At 53.1% G+C, this 16,274-nt stretch overlaps 1 protein-coding gene and 1 non-coding gene across 3 annotated transcripts in view; one reads left to right on the forward strand and one right to left on the reverse strand.

Annotated features, from left to right (window-relative positions):
• ASPG (asparaginase) overlaps nucleotides 1-6,506 on the reverse strand; it is a 29,200-nt gene extending 22,694 nt beyond the window's left edge. For both annotated transcript variants that reach the window (XM_073800003.1, XM_033850551.2), the window contains exons 1-3: nucleotides 6,425-6,506; nucleotides 1,534-1,642; nucleotides 795-906 (exon numbers count right to left, since the gene is read on the reverse strand). In XM_073800003.1, the coding sequence (XP_073656104.1) occupies nucleotides 795-906; nucleotides 1,534-1,642; nucleotides 6,425-6,506 (303 nt within the window). The remainder of the gene's footprint in view (nucleotides 1-794; nucleotides 907-1,533; nucleotides 1,643-6,424) is intronic.
• A 9,394-nt stretch (nucleotides 6,507-15,900) lies between these two features.
• On the forward strand, nucleotides 15,901-16,003 carry LOC117311290 (U6 spliceosomal RNA). The gene has a single exon (XR_004525509.1). It is a non-coding gene; the product is annotated as a U6 spliceosomal RNA (small nuclear RNA).
• Nucleotides 16,004-16,274: the final 271 nt, after the last annotated feature.

Raw genomic sequence — 16,274 nt, forward strand, 5'->3', positions numbered from 1 at the left:
CAGGCGCGGACACAAGGCACAGCCAGTGCTGGGAGCCGGCTGTGATGTGGGAGGTGGAAAGGATGCCCGCAGGCAGACATGGGGAAGGTGCCTCCAGGCACACAGGCCACCTCTGCAGGGACGCAGCCCCGGCCACCACCTCCTAGCGGGCAGCCAAGTCTGGGCCTCAGTGGGCAGCTGGCCTGGGTTGTGGTTGCGAGGGGCACAGTCCCGGGAGACAAGGGGACCTCAGGGGACCATCTCTCGCGGCCCATTGAAAGACCAAGCCAGGCTGGGCCCGTAGCTGCAGGGGAGCCGAGCCACGTGGCGGGCTGGGGCGCCCTCTGCTGGCCACACAGTGAATCTGCGCATGGCTGGCCTCTGCGGCCAGGACAGCGGCCCTAGGCGTTCAGAGAAGCGGTCGGGCCCCAACTGTAGGATGCTGCTGGCCACAGAGCAGGGAGACTGCCCCAGAGCACGGCTACGGACATTCAGAGACACAAGGGCCGGGCCCAGGGCCGCACGCGGTCCCAGGCGCTCACCGTGAGAGGGGTGAGGCCCCGGAAGCCGTTCTGCCCCAGCAGAACGAGACAAGTGTGGAACTGGGGCCAGCGTCCTGCTGCCAGGAAGGGGCAGGCTGTGCGACAAGCCTCTCTGTGGGGAGCGGGCTTTCTTAAGGGAGGAAGGTGAGAAATGGGGTCCCTCGATGCCCACCCTCACGGGTGCAGGTAAAAGGGCCTTGGGAGCCTTGCAGCTGAGGTGCGACCCACTTGGCTCCTGGCCCCAGCCCCGCCCACACTCCCCCGTCACCTCACCTCAATGGTCTGGGCGATCTGAACCCACTCAGTGATGGTCATGTCACTGGAGTCGAAGAGAGGCTGGCACTCCAGCACCGTGTACATGACCCTCTGCTCGGGGCAGGCGGGGCTGGCAGGCCTGCAGGAGGTGGACAGCAGGCTCGCACTCTGCGCCCGCCTGCCTGCTCGCTCGGCGGCCCCGGTCCCTTCTGCCCAGCCAGGCCCCCGCACCCAGGGCCGTGGCCGTGGGCTCTGCATCCCCACCGGCTCCCTTCCACTCGAGGCCCCAGGAGCAAGGACCGTGGTCCCGGGAGGGGCCAAGGACAGGCCAGGCCAGGTTGCTCCAGAGCAGTGTCCCCTCCCCTCGGTGAGCCAGGACGACCCTGGGAGGAGGGCTGCTGGCAGGAGGGAGGTCAGCGACCGGGAGGGCAACTCCCCGCTCAGCCGGCCAGCAGCGAAGAGCAGCGGACAGCCTGGGCCACAAGCTGGGAAACAGAGGGACCGTCACAAGGCAGGGCACCTGGGCCAGCCCTTGCCTCTCCTATGGGCTTCAGTCCCCATGGGGCTCACTTGAAAGGGGGCTGTAGTCAGTTCTAGAGCCATCGAAATGGGAGCCCGTGGGGACAGCATCCTCTAGCAGCTCGCCATGGACACACTGAGAAGCCACAGCCTGGCAGGCGCCAGTCTCAGGATGCCCCCCACCCCATGACAGCTGGCCATCGTCCCTGCCCGGGACCCCCAAGGAGCCGACACTCACGGCAGCACTAAGGTGTCCTCGGGGAGGCCACAGGCCTGGGCATGTCCCTCATCGTGGAACATGGGCAGTGTCCTCAGAACGGCGGCCAGGCCCTTGCCAGGGACGAGCACTGCAGGCGGGGTGGGGCAGGGAGGCGGAGTCAGAGGCTGGTAGCCACCACCAGCACCGCCCCCTCCACACACACCCTCCACCGCCGGCCCCTCCCTCCTCACTGGGGGCCGGGCCCCAGCAGGGGTGGGGGGCTGGGAGCTGGCTGGGTGAGCTCTGGCCCTCAGGGAAGTCAGAGGCTGGGCAGATGGGCCTGCAGCTGCCCCGGGCCCTGGCAAGGATGGGCAGCTGCCCCGTGTCGGGACTGCTACTCTCACCCAGACAGCCCCAGGGCTCCGCCACCGAGGCTCAGCGGGCCCTGGCCCTCTCACAACTCGGACATCTGTGCCCACTCTTCTTCCCCCACTTCCCAGAACGTCCACACCGCTCTGCCCGTGGACACGCTGTTGGCTCTGCCTGGAAGTCCTCTATTCCTTTCCGCTTCTCACCCAGCAGGTGCTTCATCCCAGCTCAGGATACCACTTTCAGGAAGCCCTCCTTGATGTCCAGGTGCTGGTGCCATTCCCACACGCTCCCTGTTACCGTTTCTCCCTACGTGGACTGTGTGTGACACCTTCAGGGTCCAGCCCAGGCCCTCTGCCTGCAACCTCCATGTCCAGAAACATGCATCAAAGGAGGCACTGGGCAGAAATGGTGTGTGTTCTAAGAAAACCCTGAAAAGTCACAAGTGTTTCCTGGAAACAAACAACTCCTCAGCAAAGGCTCCCAGAAGAATCTTTGCACTGGGGCCCTGGCTTTTTGCCCCACCCTGCTCCCTGCAAGCTCCGTGACCTTGGTCAAGTTGGCTAAACTTCTCTGGGCATATGCACCCCTCACTGAGGTTCTGTTGGGCGTCTCCCACGCGCCTGGCTATGTCGAACACCTGGACACAGAGGTGAGAACAGCAGGGCCCCCCCTCGAGAAGCACCCTTGGCTGAAACATGTAAGACCTTCAGGACCAGGGTCAGTGGTCACCCTGGGCGACGACATTGCTCCCAGCCTTCACCCTTTGCCCGGTGTATCAGTCTCCTGCTGCCGCGTAATAAACTGCCCCAAGTAAATCCCAGGCCCAGCTCTTGCCAACCCCAGTAAACACAGTTGCGTTGGCCCAAGGATGTCGTGGTGCCATCTCCCCAGCCAGAGAAGGAGACCCAAGGGGGAGCACCTTGAACAGCCCCCCAACCCAGGAAGTGCCCTTTAGGGGCTCCACACGCTTTGCTGCAGGAGTGACGGGGCTCAGTAGACAGAGGGGACATCGTGTGTGACTGCCAGCCCGGCCACCCTCCCGAGACGCCTGAAGTGTGACCAGGACACACACCTGCCTCCACAAAGGTCTGGACTCGCCAGCCCTGACGGCAAGGAGGCCTGAACTCCGGACCCTGGGCATTGAGGGAGGCTCAGAGCCACCCACCCTTCTGCATCAGGCCCCCAAAGGTGTCCCCTCCTGACCCCCGGGACCTGAAATGCAAAGTTTTTGAGGCCGTGATTGAGTTAGGGTCCTGAGATGATGAGATGATGCTGGCTTACGCGGGTGGGTCCTGAGTGCCACCACTCACATCCTTGTAAGACAGAGACGGAAGAGAGCTGACACCAGAGAAGGCCGTGTAAGGACAGAGCAGAGACACGAACACACCGGCCGGCAGTGATGGGGCATCTCCCGAGAGATGCTCCTGCTGCTCTAGGCCCCCGTTGGCGGTCATGGGTCAGGGCAGCCGCAGGAAGCCCGCACGCCACTCTTCACACTAGCTGCGCTCCCAGTGGGTGTTACTGGGGTGTCCATGTAAACCTGGGGATCTGCTGACGGGGCAGGTGATGTGCACGGTCGCCTCCAGAGCGAGGCTATTGCTAGTGGACAGTGGGACACTGGCTTCCGGGGACACCCCACGCCTCGGGGCGGCAGGAAGGTGCAGGGCCAGCGAGCCCCACGCGGCCCAGACCCTGGTGTCCCCGCCTGGGGAGCGTGTGGGTGGACAGGCAAAACCAGCCGAAGAGAAGGCTAAATTCTCCTCTGTTCTATTCGCTCTGTGCAGAATTCTGCCGACACATCATTACACCAAGCAGCCAGAAGTGTGGGGAGAACAGCCTGGAGGGAGGGTCAGGAAGTCAACGAACAAAAAATATGTTTCTGGGATTTGTAATGTTCTTGGCTTTTCAGAACTAGCAGTTTGTTGTGATTTCCTTCGTCATTCTAAATAAACACCTGTCCCCCCCAAAACAAACAAAAACAAGGGGACTTCCCTGGCAATCCAGTGGTTAAGACGTCCACCGAAGGGGGCATGGGTTCGAGCCCTGGTCGGGGAACTAAGATCCCACGTGCTGCGCGGTGCAGCTAAAAAAACTAACAACAACGAAACAGACAAACAAACAAACAAACACCTCCTTTTTCATCTAATTCTGATTTTGTATGTCTCTTTCTTAGCACGGGCCCCCAAGCCTCAGGCTCTACAGAAGCAGAAGCCGCCCTGCCCGGGCTTTGTCCCCAGGCCGTGCAGGCAGGGAGCTGTCCCTGGCAGCGGCTCCACGAGACCCACTCATCTGTAAGGGCCGTCCCAGGACAGTGAACTTGTGAACGTGTGGCAACTCGCTCAGGAAGGGGGTCTAGGCCAAGGGCGCAAGAAGCCATGGACGTCACCCCTCCGGATGAGGCTTGGCTGCCAGGCCCTCTGGTGGCCTCCTGGGATGTCCTGGCACCTTCAGCCGCCAGGCTCCGAGGCTCTACTCACCCTGCTACGCCCGCCAGGAGCCAGGCCCACCGGGACGCTCAGGGCGTCAGGGCTCCTCGGCCGCGATGTGGCTCGGCCTTGGGCTTGGGGTTACCTGCTGATATGGGATTCACGATGTCCCTTGTGACATCTTCCCCAAACTCAGAGAGGGGGTGGGCGGCGGGCGTCCCTAGCTGCCACGGCCTCTGCCCTCCCGTCACCATCCTGACCTTTGGCAGAGTTCACGTGTGGGGCGCCGAGTGCCCTGCAGGCCACTGTTTACCAGCAGGCGCAGAAGGGCTCCCAACAGCGACAATCTAAACAGCTTTGCTGTGGCCGCCCCTCACCCCCCCTCGTGGGCCGGAGCCCACATCAGCAGTGCCAGGCGAGTTAATCATTGATGCCCTCCGCCCTCCGGATCAGAATGCCCCGGGCAGGAAGGGCCTGGAGTGTCTGCGTCCCCCCAGCCCCCAGCTGGGCTCAGAGAGGGCAGAGGCCGGCAGAGCACGGCGGCCCACCGGGCCCAGGCCTGGCTCCTCCATCCATCTGGCTCCGTCCCCAGCCTGGGGTGCTGTCCTGAGGTCTCGTGGATGACTCCTGCCTGTCTGTCCTGTCCCACCACACCCCGTCTTTCTAGAGTCAGTCTCCAGGTCACCTTCCAGACGTGGGAGTTTACATCCTCTCTGGAAAATGCAGCGCCTGGGAGAGTGAGCCTAAGGGGCCCCGGGGAGGTGGGGGGCTGTGAGGGGACACGACGCAGCGCAGGTGGGATCCAGGTCAGAGTCCACCTTGTCCCTGCAGCCTGGACCCTGGAGAACAATGAGTGAGCTCAATGGAATCCCAGCAATCACAGTTGGCCAGGTGCCAAGCCTGGAGGGGCAGCGACAGGGGTGGGCCAGGGCCCCAGACAGTCCAGGGATGCAGACAGGGCCAGCCACTCCCCGCTCTCTGCCCCAGCCCTGGGGCAGCACAGGGCAGACTCCCCAGCAGCCCGGGGGGAGCAACTGGGGGGGAAGGGTGTGAGGGGGTGTGGAAACCATGCTCTCCATCCCTGAGCGCCTCCAGGACAGGGCTCTTTGGGGGTCTGAGTCCTGGGGCCCAGCACGGAGTGGGCCTCAAGAGACGTCTGCGAATTGGCAGGCGGCGTCGGGGGGTGGCACGAACAGGCCCAGAGGACCCAGCAGCAGTTGCTGGAGCGAGAAAGTGCTAGTGGCATCTGGATAGCTGCTTCAGTGGAAACGGTGGCCAGGAGGGGGGTGCTGGGGAAGTGGCCCCAGGACCAAGAGCAAAGGCGACCGTCCTGTTAGCACGGGGCAGCTCTGGCAAGTCCCCCGCTGTGGAGCTGGCAGAGGATCCGAGTAGGGGGACACTCCAGGGCCAGGTGTGGGGTTGCCCCAGGTGTGAGGACAGCCCGGACAGGCACCTGGGGCCAGGGAGGGAGCCCGGGGGGGCCTGTGTGGAGGGCACAGACAGTGTCCGCTCTCCCGGGAGCGCTGGAACATTCTGGAGGTGTGTGCAGTCCTCTTCCCACCCCTGCGGGGCCCAGGCTCCCCAAACCCGGTCCCTGCCCGAAGGTGCTCTGCCCGGCCTGGGGGCACCCCCTGCCCCAGTGGCCCGCAGAGCTCAGCGCCCGGCCCAGCAGTCACTGCCTCGAGGACCCACTCAGGCCAATGTCACAGGGGCAGAGAAACGAAACGCCCAACCTGCCCGGACTGCTCGTGCACGTGAACACTTCCCAAAGGTGTCTGGTGCCCGCTGCCCGGCCGAGCCCGGGCCGGGAACAGCGGGGAACGGCTGGGGTCGCCTTGCAGCCGCTCGGTGGTCCCCAGTGAGGGGCCTCGGCAGACTCTGAACACCTGCCCACCGGCTTGTCTGTGCGGGGAAGGGCGCTCAGACAGACGCCACGGTGGTCGAGGCTCGGCCCCGGGAGGAGCCGACGACAGCGCGGGGGAGAGGCTGTGCCCCCGGGCGGGCTGACCGCCCACCGGGAGCGGCGGGGTCAGGTGCGCGGCCCTGCGGGGCCTGGAGACCCCCGACAGGCCAAAGGGCGAGCGGACGACCCCCACCCCACCCCCGGTGCCCGGGCGCCGGCACCCACTCACCGCCGCGCTCGCTCCGCATGCCGATGGTGCCTCCGGTGTAGATGGCCAGGAGCCGCCGCTCGGGCCCCGCCGCGCGCGCCATGCCCGTGAGCCAGGGGACCGGGGACCGGGGGGACTGACGGCAGGCGGCGGGGCGCGCAGAGGGCTGCCGGGGGGAGGGGCGGAGCCTGCCGGGGGCGGGGCGGGGGAGGGAGGGACCTGCGGGGGGTGTGGAGGGACCTGCCTGGGGGCGGATACTTGCCGGAGGGTCGGGGCCTGTCCCGGGATGGGGGGAGGGGAGGGGGAGGGGCGGGGCGGGGCGGGTCCGGTCCCGGGTGGACGGATAGGGGACAGGTCCCGAGCGATCCCAGGCGATCCGACTTCAGTGCAGCGGGCCGGGGCGTTTTGAGTAGCTGTGACTTGTGGCTCAAAGGCCAGGTGCCTCACGGACAGTGGTGCCAGAGGACCCCCAATGCGGAGCGGGGTCGCCCTCCCCTCCCAGGCAGTCCCCCCAGGCCCTGGCGCTCCAGCAGATCCAGCACTGTTGACCATGCCCTCGGTGTCCAGTGCCTGGGATGGCGGGGGCAGGCAGAGACCCCAGCCGGCCCACTCACACCGTCCAGAAGGGCCCGAGGGGACCCCCTCCAGGGCTAGATAGAGCCCACCACCTTCAGTCCCAGGAGAGCCTACGGAGGGAAGGGAAGGGGGATGCAGGGTAGCGGGAGGAACAAGCCGCAGGCTTCATCTCAGATGCATTGAGTGGGACCACGACGTGGTTTGCCAGAAAACTGATTCCTCTCCAGAGAGAGCCCTTCCCGTACTTGGTTTTGATTCCATGGAAGTGATGAAATAAAATTCCTATCTTCTGGCAAGACAAGAGTAAAAGTAATTCTGGCCTCAAGGGAACAAAATCTTCCTAGGAGGAACTGGCTTTTCTCCTATGCCTTTCAGATGTCAATGTTCTACCTGGTCCCCTCTGGGAACTTTAATGCCGGCCGTCTTTTAAAAATGCAAATTTCAGGACGGTAACTCTTAACCTAAGAAAAAACAAAAGGGAGGGGAGGGATAGGTAATTTGGAACTTGACTTGTCAAGGACAGATACAAATGTCTTCTCCCTGTATATTAGTAAAAAGGGTTTAGCCATCCAAACAGGTGACCTTGATCTGTTCCATCCGCCAGAAACCCAGTTTGAAGCCAACCCCTTTTGTAACTGATGAGATTTTTTGCGGGGGTAACTTTACCTTTTATTATTATTTTTTTTACTGCAGTATAGTTGATGTAGACATTATATGTTATAGGTGTACAATATAGCGATTCACAGTTTTTAAAAGTTATGCTCTATTTATAGTTACGTGAAACAAAATTCAGATTTTATGGCGAGACAAGAAAAATGTGAACATAAAAACGCTTCTCTGCCCTTTGGCCTCCTCGCTTCCCGCACCGTGCGTTGTGTGTCTGCGTTAGGCGTCGACCAGACCTCCCCCTCCCCCATCAGCAGGAATACCTGCTCAACCGTGAAGAGGAACTTTCTCCTAGCGTGGATAAGACAACTCCTCCAATGGTCACATTCCTTCTTGAGCTTGTAAGGGGTCACATGACTCACCAGGATGACGCTTAGATCTGGATTATGTAAACTGTCAATAATACGTCATCTGACGTACAGCCTTCTGTCTCAACAAATTATAGAACTGTGCCTTGACTTCTAATGGGCAGAACAGTTCTCAGAGCTTTCTGAGATGCTCTTCTCAGGTTAGAGTCCTCAAATTTGGCTCAAATAAAATTTTCCGTTTCTTTCTTAGATCGACCGATTGCTTTTCCATTGACAGTTATTATAAAATATTGGCTATATTCCCTGTGTTGTATGTAACTGATGGATTTTGTACTCTTGTACCTGACTCATGGTTGAAATTTTGGAATGGGAACTATGGGGTCTCTGTGTCTGTGTGTTGCATCTATATATATGTGTGTGTTGTAGATGTGTGTTGTCGCCAGATTTAACTAGTAAAAGAGCTCTATTTAACTGGCTTAAAGGGAATTAAGCAGGTCTATAAACAAAGACCAACGCAGCCAAAAATAAATAAATTTTTTTTAAAAATTTAGTTCTTTTAAAAACAAAAATCTTATTCCTGTTGCAAAATTTGTCAGCAAGAAAAATAACATGATATGATGAAACTTTTAAGTAAATTAAATGTAAATAAGAGTTTCTAGGTGAATTCTTTAGGAAAAAGTATGTTTTAGGACTGTCTACTTAAAAATAGTTTCTCCAGGTTTTTGGTAACTTGAAACTGCTAAATTAAGTTAAATGATGGGAATTCATTGAATATCCATATCATTTCCAAATAAGATACTGAAACATTCATTGCTAAACGAGTCTAAGTTTACCTACTTTTGTCTTTTTTTTTTAATTTATTTATTTTATTTTTGGCTGCATTAAGTCTTCATTGCTGCACGCGGGCTTTCTCTAGTTGTGGCAAGCAGGGGCTACTCTTCATTGCGGTGGGTGGGCTTCTCATTGCAGTGGCTTCTCTTGTTGCGGAGCACGGGCTCTAGGCGCACGGGCTTAAGTAGCTGTGGCACACAGGCTCAGTAGTTGTGGCTCGTGGGCTCTAGAGCACAGGCTCAGTAGTGTGGCGCATGGGCTTAGTTGCTCCGTGGCATGTGGGATCTTTCCAGACCAGGGCGCAAACCCGTGTCCCCTGCTCCGTGGCATGTGGGATCTTTCCAGACCAGGGAGCGAACCCGTGTCCCCTGCATTGGCAGGTGGATTCTTTACACTTGCGCCACCAGGGAAGCCCTTACTTTAGTCTTCTTATTAGAGAAAAACTAAAGATGTTTTTTTCACTGGACAGGTCTTGTATCCCACTGAGGAAAGAAATTAGTTTCTAGACTATGTTCTTAAATTTGCCAATCAGGAAATGCTGGTATGATAAATAGTTCATAATTAACTTCTTCTTGGTTTTCACTAAGGTTTTTTAAGGTTTTAAAACTAAGGTTAAAAATTGTAATTAAAATATATAATTAAAAATTAATAAGGAAAACACTACTGTATGCAAGGAAAAAAGAAGGTAAAAGAAATGGAAATGTGTTTTTGTAAGGGAAAAGAAAGTAATTTTGTCCTAAAGCTGGCTATTTCTAAATAGTATAGAAAATAAAGCACAAATTAATATGGATATAGAAAGTTGTAGAAGGTTTGCGGGGGCGCGGGAAGATCTTTAGAAGGGAATTCTAGGGACTTCCTTGGTGGTCCAGTGGTTAAGAATCCACCTTCCAATGCAGGGGACGCAGGTTCGATCCCTGGTCAGGGAAATAAGATCCCACATGCCGCAGAGCAACTAAGCCCGTGCGCTCTGGAGCCCCCGCACCACGACTAGAGAGGAGCCCACGCACTGCAGCAAAGAACCCGCGCACCGCAACAAAAGATCCTGCATGCCACAACAAAGATCCTGTGTGCCGCAACTAAGACCAGATGCAGCCAAATAATTAATTAATTTTTTAAAATAAAAAAAATAAAGGAATTCTACGGTGGTCAGGACTAAGATTTAGATTGAATTTGAGTAAATGAATTTTGTTATTAAAAATAACCTGGTAGGGGCTTCCCTGGTGGCACAGTGGCTGAGAGTCCGCCTGCCGATGCAGGGGACGCGGGTTCGTGCTCCGGTCCGGGAAGATCCCACATGCTGTGGAGCGGCTGGGCCCGTGAGCCATGGCCCCTGAGCCTGTGCGTCCAGAGCCTGTGCTCTGCAACGGGAGAGACCACAGCAGTGAGAGGCCCGCGTACCGCAAAAAAAAAAAAAAAAAAAAAAAAGCTGGTGGGAATTCCCTGGCAGTTCAGTGGTTAGGACTCGGCACTCTCACTGCTGGGGCCGCGGGTTCAATCCCCGGTTGGGGAACTAAGACCCCGCAAGCTGTGCGAGAAAAAGAAAAAAAAAAGACTGGCGCAAAAATGGAGTATGATTTTCTCTTTGTTAAGAGAACAAAGTTTTCTTAGAATATCAATCTGCTTTTGATAACAGACTGTAAGGTTCCTTTACCTTTTAATTAATCTATTGTAACTTTATGTATGTGCCTTTGAAATCTTTTATTGTCACTTGGTTAAGTCAATAAGTGTTGTTTCACAGAGACCTATGATCCTATTTGACAAAGGGTTTTTAAAGCCTTTTTGATATTTTTGACAAAGATCAAATTCTAATTGAAGTTTGTCTGACCTCTGACTAACTTTGAGGTTTCCCGAAGGCCCCCAGAACACCTCAAGAGAATTGTTTGCTCTTCTTATCAAAGAAGCATATTAACCTAATTAGGCTTATTTGGTTGTTAAATTACAAGGGAAGCATCATCAAATGAGTGATAAACCTTCTTAGGTTATATTGTATGGGTAAATTTTATTAAAATAGATAGTCTAGAAATTATACAGGGACGTCCCTGGTGGCGCAGGGGTTAAGAATCTGCCTGCCAATGCAGGGGACACAGGTTCGAGCCCTGGTCTGGGAAGATCCCACATGCCGCAGAGCAACTAATCCCGTGTGCCACAACTACTGAGCCTGTGCTCTAGAGCCCGTGAGCCACAGCTACTGAGCCCACGTGCCACAACTGCTGAAGCCCACACACCTAGACCCTGTGCTCCTATACAAAGACAAGTCAACCCAGTGAGAAGCCCGCACACCACAACGAAGAGTAGCCCCCTCTCGCCGCAACTAGAGAAAGCCCACGTGCAGCAATGAAGACCCAACACAGCCAAAACATAAATAAATAATAAATAAATTTATTTTTAAAAAAAGAAATTATATGGAACTCCTAAAAATCGGGTATATCCTGATAAAACGTTATCACTTATAATTCTTGTTAACATCTTAAAGTGTTGCATGTCACAACAGTAACGAAGTTTGTCAATTGCATTGTAATCAGCTCTTGAACCATGCCTTTTAAAGTCTTTTGCCATTTATAGGTAGTTATTGTTTTACTCAGATGCTTTTGCAAAAATGCTCCATCTTCAAGAAGATTCATATAAAGGACTTTTGGACAAGTACAGGTTTCTGATCACTTTCAGGTCATACTGCTGAGCTGGGTAAGAAATTAAAGAATTCTTTAACCTGGTGACTTCATAAAGCTGTTAAAAGAAGATTAAGGATTAGTCACATAGACTGAGCAACCTGATGAGTATGGTTATAATTTTTTGGGTTTTTGTCTGGAATATTACTGGTTTTTAATCTGTGTTTTCCAGATATAAGGAAACCCTTCCCCTTAAGCTACTTATGGCTTAAATTTGGTAAATTACACCTTTGTAATTAGAACTGAAACACTTATCTTTTCTTTCTACCTGATCCCTCCAGAAACTGGAAACTCTTAAGTTCCCAGCAGCCTTTCCAGGTGAACAAGGAAGGCCACCTCCTGACAGGTGCAAGAATCTCAAGGTACCTGGGGGGCCTCTAGAAGAAAGGGGTCCACCCGAGTCTGTAGACATTACAGGCAGAATCTGACAACAAGACCTTGGCATGACTTTCCTGGCCTTGAGAGGGCTTTTATTTTTATTTATTTATTTTTTTCGGTACGCGAGCCTCTCACTGCTGTGGCCTCTCCGGTTGCGGAGCACAGGCTCCGGACGCGCAGGCTCAGCGGCCATGGCTCACGGGCCCAGCCGCTCCGCGGCATGTGGGATCTTCCCGGACCGGGGCACGAACCCGCGTCCCCTGCATCGGCAGGCGGACTCTCAACCACCGCACCACCAGGGAAGCCCAGAGAGGTCTTTTAAAAGTTCAATTTGAGATTCTTTATAAAAAGTTCCAGCACAGCCGTATTGTAAGAACCCGTATGATCAATTACACTTATGGAAATAATCAGGCCAAGTTTATTGAAACCAGACTTATTTTGCAAATTAATTAGTCTTAATTTGGCTATATCATTGGTAGAAATGAGGGTAACTTTAGAGAGAAAACTATTACATTTCAGTGAACATTAAGTTCTAGTGTTGCTGTCTTTAAGGGTGTTTTTGCTTTTGTTTTGTATTTACCACCTAAGAATCACTTCCCAGATGGCTCCTTGTTGCTATGTTACATTACCGTAAAGTTTAACTGGATTATATTAAAAGGACATTCTAAGTTTGTTTCTGAATCTTATCGCAATAATCTTTGGATGAAGATCGGATGCCCCATGAACTTCGATCAGGAGACTATGCATACTGGAAAAGGCATCAGATAAAGGATTCTTTACAGCCAGGTTGGAAGGGACCTCAGTCCTCCTCTCTTGAATTGACTGCAACTCCTGTTTCTGACACCCTACTTACTAAGACCAGCACTACCAGACCAGGATGAGGAGACAACAAACATCTGACGTAGACGCCTGACCCAAGATGGTATACAAGACCAGGCTTGCATACCAATAACTTTGATAATTGTTCACACTTTTGCTTAGGAACCAAATGTATTTCTCCCTTTGGCTCAAGGTCACCTGTGGGTAGTTCTGGAGACAGTCCCTGCCAATCTGCCTGTAATGTGAGCACCCCGGGTTTGATCGATTTTCCAATGGTATGACCACTTGGTGGCACTATTTGTTCCTTCACTTGGAATAGAATATAACATTAACCACAGAGGCTTTAACAAAATTTACTCGGCAAGCTCTGGCAATAATCAAGCCATTAGCTTGCTTGATTCAGAAGCCTTCATGATGAGAAAATCGGTCCTGCAGAATCGTAGAGCCCTAAATACTCTCTAACTGCTCTCCAAGGGGGAACTTGCGTTATGACACATACTGAATATTGGGTTTTTATACCTGATGAGTCTTCTAACATAAATCATCTTAAGATACGTATGAAGAATCAAACTTCAGCTCTGAAGAATCCTCTTCCCAATTTAGGGGAGATACTAGGAAAATGCTATGGTTTAGCAGGATCTTTGCTTAAACCTTTACTAATGACATTGTTACTGTTATTGTCAATTTTGATTACAGTTTGTATAACATAGATAGTTTTTTGGGACTTCCCTGGTGGTCCAGTAGCTAAGACTCAGGGCTCCCAATGCAAGGGGCCCGGGTTTGATCCCTGGTCAGGGAACTAGATCCCACATGCATGCCACAACTGAGAATTTGCATGCTGCAACTGAGAATTTGCATGCTGCAACTAAGAAGTCTGCATGCCACAACTAAGACCCAGAGCAGGCTAAATAAATAAATATTTTTAAAAAGTAAAGTGATAGTTTCTTGCCTTTCGGTCCGTGTATCACCTACTTCTATTAAGATGATATCTAAACAACTTGAAACTATTGCTCACACCTATAGTTCTCTATAAATTAATGAACATGCACATGCAAGGTAAAATTGGCATAAGTCCTATTGGACAAATTGGAATTCACCATTAGTCCTTGCCAAATATCCTACTAGTGCAACCCCTAAAGGGAAAGAAAGAACTGGGTTTACTAAGACCCAACATTGAGGGACAGGATGGACTCAGGGCAGGTAAGCAGCCACCCTGATATTGAGGGACCAAATATTTGACCACCTAATGCTTTCTATCAAAAGATTAATGATCAAAAGGGGGAAATTGATGAAATAAAATTCATATTTTATGGCAAGACAAGAAAAATTTAAATATAAAAATTTTCTCTGCCTGTTTGGGTTTCCTCCCTCCCCCCGTAGTGTGCATTGTGCATTTGCATTACCCAGGCCTCCTTAGTAGATAACATTCCTTCTTAATCTTGTTAAGGTTGAAATGACCCACCACATTCTTAACTTCTTAGGAGACAAGCTTCCTTCTTAATCCTGTAAGGGGTCATGATGACCCACTACTCACTTGGAACATGCAGATCTGAATTGCGTAAACTGTCAATATGTCCTTTGACGTATAACCCTTTTTCTCAAAATAGCTTACATAAGTGTGCTTTGACCTCTAACAGAACAGTCCTCAGAGCTTTATGAAAGACTGTCTCCCAGGTTATAATCCTCAGGTTGGTTCAAATAAAATTTTCCATCTGTTTCTTAGATTAACTGTTGATTAATGTTTTTCATTGACAGAAGTTAGTTATTTTGATAACTGACAACAATGCAAAAGTAATTCTTGTCTACACACAAGCAAATGAACCTGTCCGGGGAGTGTTTGTGTTAATCGGCTCAGGCTGTTACAACAAAGTACCACAGACTGTGTGGTTTAAACAACAGAAGTTTATTTTCTCACAGCTCTGGAGGCTGGAAGTTCTATGTCAAGCTGAGCAGGGTGGGTTTCTTCTGAGGCCTCTCCTTGGTAAGTGGATGGCTCTCTGCACACACATCTCTTTGTTCTTTGAGTGAACACATTTCCTCTTCTTAAAAGAACACCGGTTAGATTGGATTAGGACCCACCCTAATGGCCACATTTTTTTTTTAGTTTTAACCTAATCATCTCTTTCAAGGTCCTGTCTCCAAATACAGCCCGTCACACTCTGAGCTGCTGAGGAGTCAGGGCTTCACCACGTTAATATAGGGGGAGACACAGTTCAGCCCCTCCACCCAGAAAGCCCAGTTTTGCATCTGTTTGCACATTCACATCACCGTTCCAGCTCTATATGTGTGTCTGTCATTGGGCTTCTCCCTGGAGCGGGTCCTAACACCTGCCTGGGCCCCTGCCTGTGGGGTGAGTAGACTCTTTCATACGTGCTCCTCTGTCTATCTGAGCCACAATTCACCTTGGGAAGCCATTCCTTTACAACGCACTGGTTAACCGTAAGTCCCAGGAAACCAAGTTTGTATGTCGGGCAGGGCTTTTCTGGTGATATCCTAACAGTGGCTTCTTTTCCAGGGTGTGTGACTGAATGTCATTTGCAGACACCGTCCGGCAGCTCAGCTCCTCTGCCAGCCTTCTTCACTATTCTGCTTTGATTGTATTTTTGCTTATGGTTACCTACGTCTAAACGTTCTCTTACTTAACTGTTTACGTGACACGTGTGTGGGTCCCTGCTGTGTGCCAGGAGCTTCTCTAGGCCCTGGGGACTCAGCCCCTGTCCTCCTGGAGCACACCTTCTGGTGGGGAGGAGCAGCAACAGACGACCCTCCCCCAGTGTCGGGCGATGACAAGTGCTGTAAGGAACAACAGGGAGCAGAGTGATAGATGGTCCTGCTTCCAACGGGGTGGCAAGGGACAGTCTCTCTGAAGGGCTGATGTCTGAGCAGAGCCTAAGCAGAGAGCAAGCATGCCAGGCAGAAAGAGGCAGGTGCCAGGGCCCCAGGCAGGCACAAGCCTGAGAGTCTGAACAATGCCCAGGAGGTCAGATGCTGGCTGAGGGGCCATGGAGCCAGGTAAGGACCCTGGGTTTAACCCTAAATGTGACTGTCAGCCCCCAGAGGGCTGGCTGGTTCGACTTAAGCTCTGCTGTGTGGAGAGAGGCAGACAGGAGGGGTCAGGAGAGCCGCTGAGGGCTGTGCAGTCAGGGTCCCGCAGAAGTGTGACAGTGGCTGGGGAGGAAGTGCGAAGTGGTCATCCCGGGCGCATGTTCTGAAGCTTGGGGTGTGAGGCAAAGACAAGACTCAGGGACGACTCGTGCTCACTCTTGCAGCACATACATGAAAACTGAAATGACAGAAGATCAGCGTGGCCTCTGCACGAAGATGACACGCAAAGTCGCAAAGTGTTCCATATATTTAGGGGAATATAGCCAATATTTTGTAATAACTGTAAATGGAAAGTAACCTTTAAAATTGTATAAAAGGGACTTCCCTGGTGGTGCAGTGGTTGGGAGTCCACCTGCCAATGCAGGGGACACGGGTTCGAGCCCTGGTCCAGGGGGATTCCACATGCCGCGGAGTAGCTAGGCCTGTGCACCACAGCTGCTGAGGCCCGCGCCCCTAGAGTCCGTGCTCCGCAACAAGGGAAGCTACCACAGTGAGAGGCCCATGCGCTGCGGCGATGAGTGG

Source organism: Tursiops truncatus, chromosome 2 (genome assembly GCF_011762595.2).
Source record: "Tursiops truncatus isolate mTurTru1 chromosome 2, mTurTru1.mat.Y, whole genome shotgun sequence".
NCBI classification, from domain to species: domain Eukaryota; kingdom Metazoa; phylum Chordata; class Mammalia; order Artiodactyla; family Delphinidae; genus Tursiops; species Tursiops truncatus.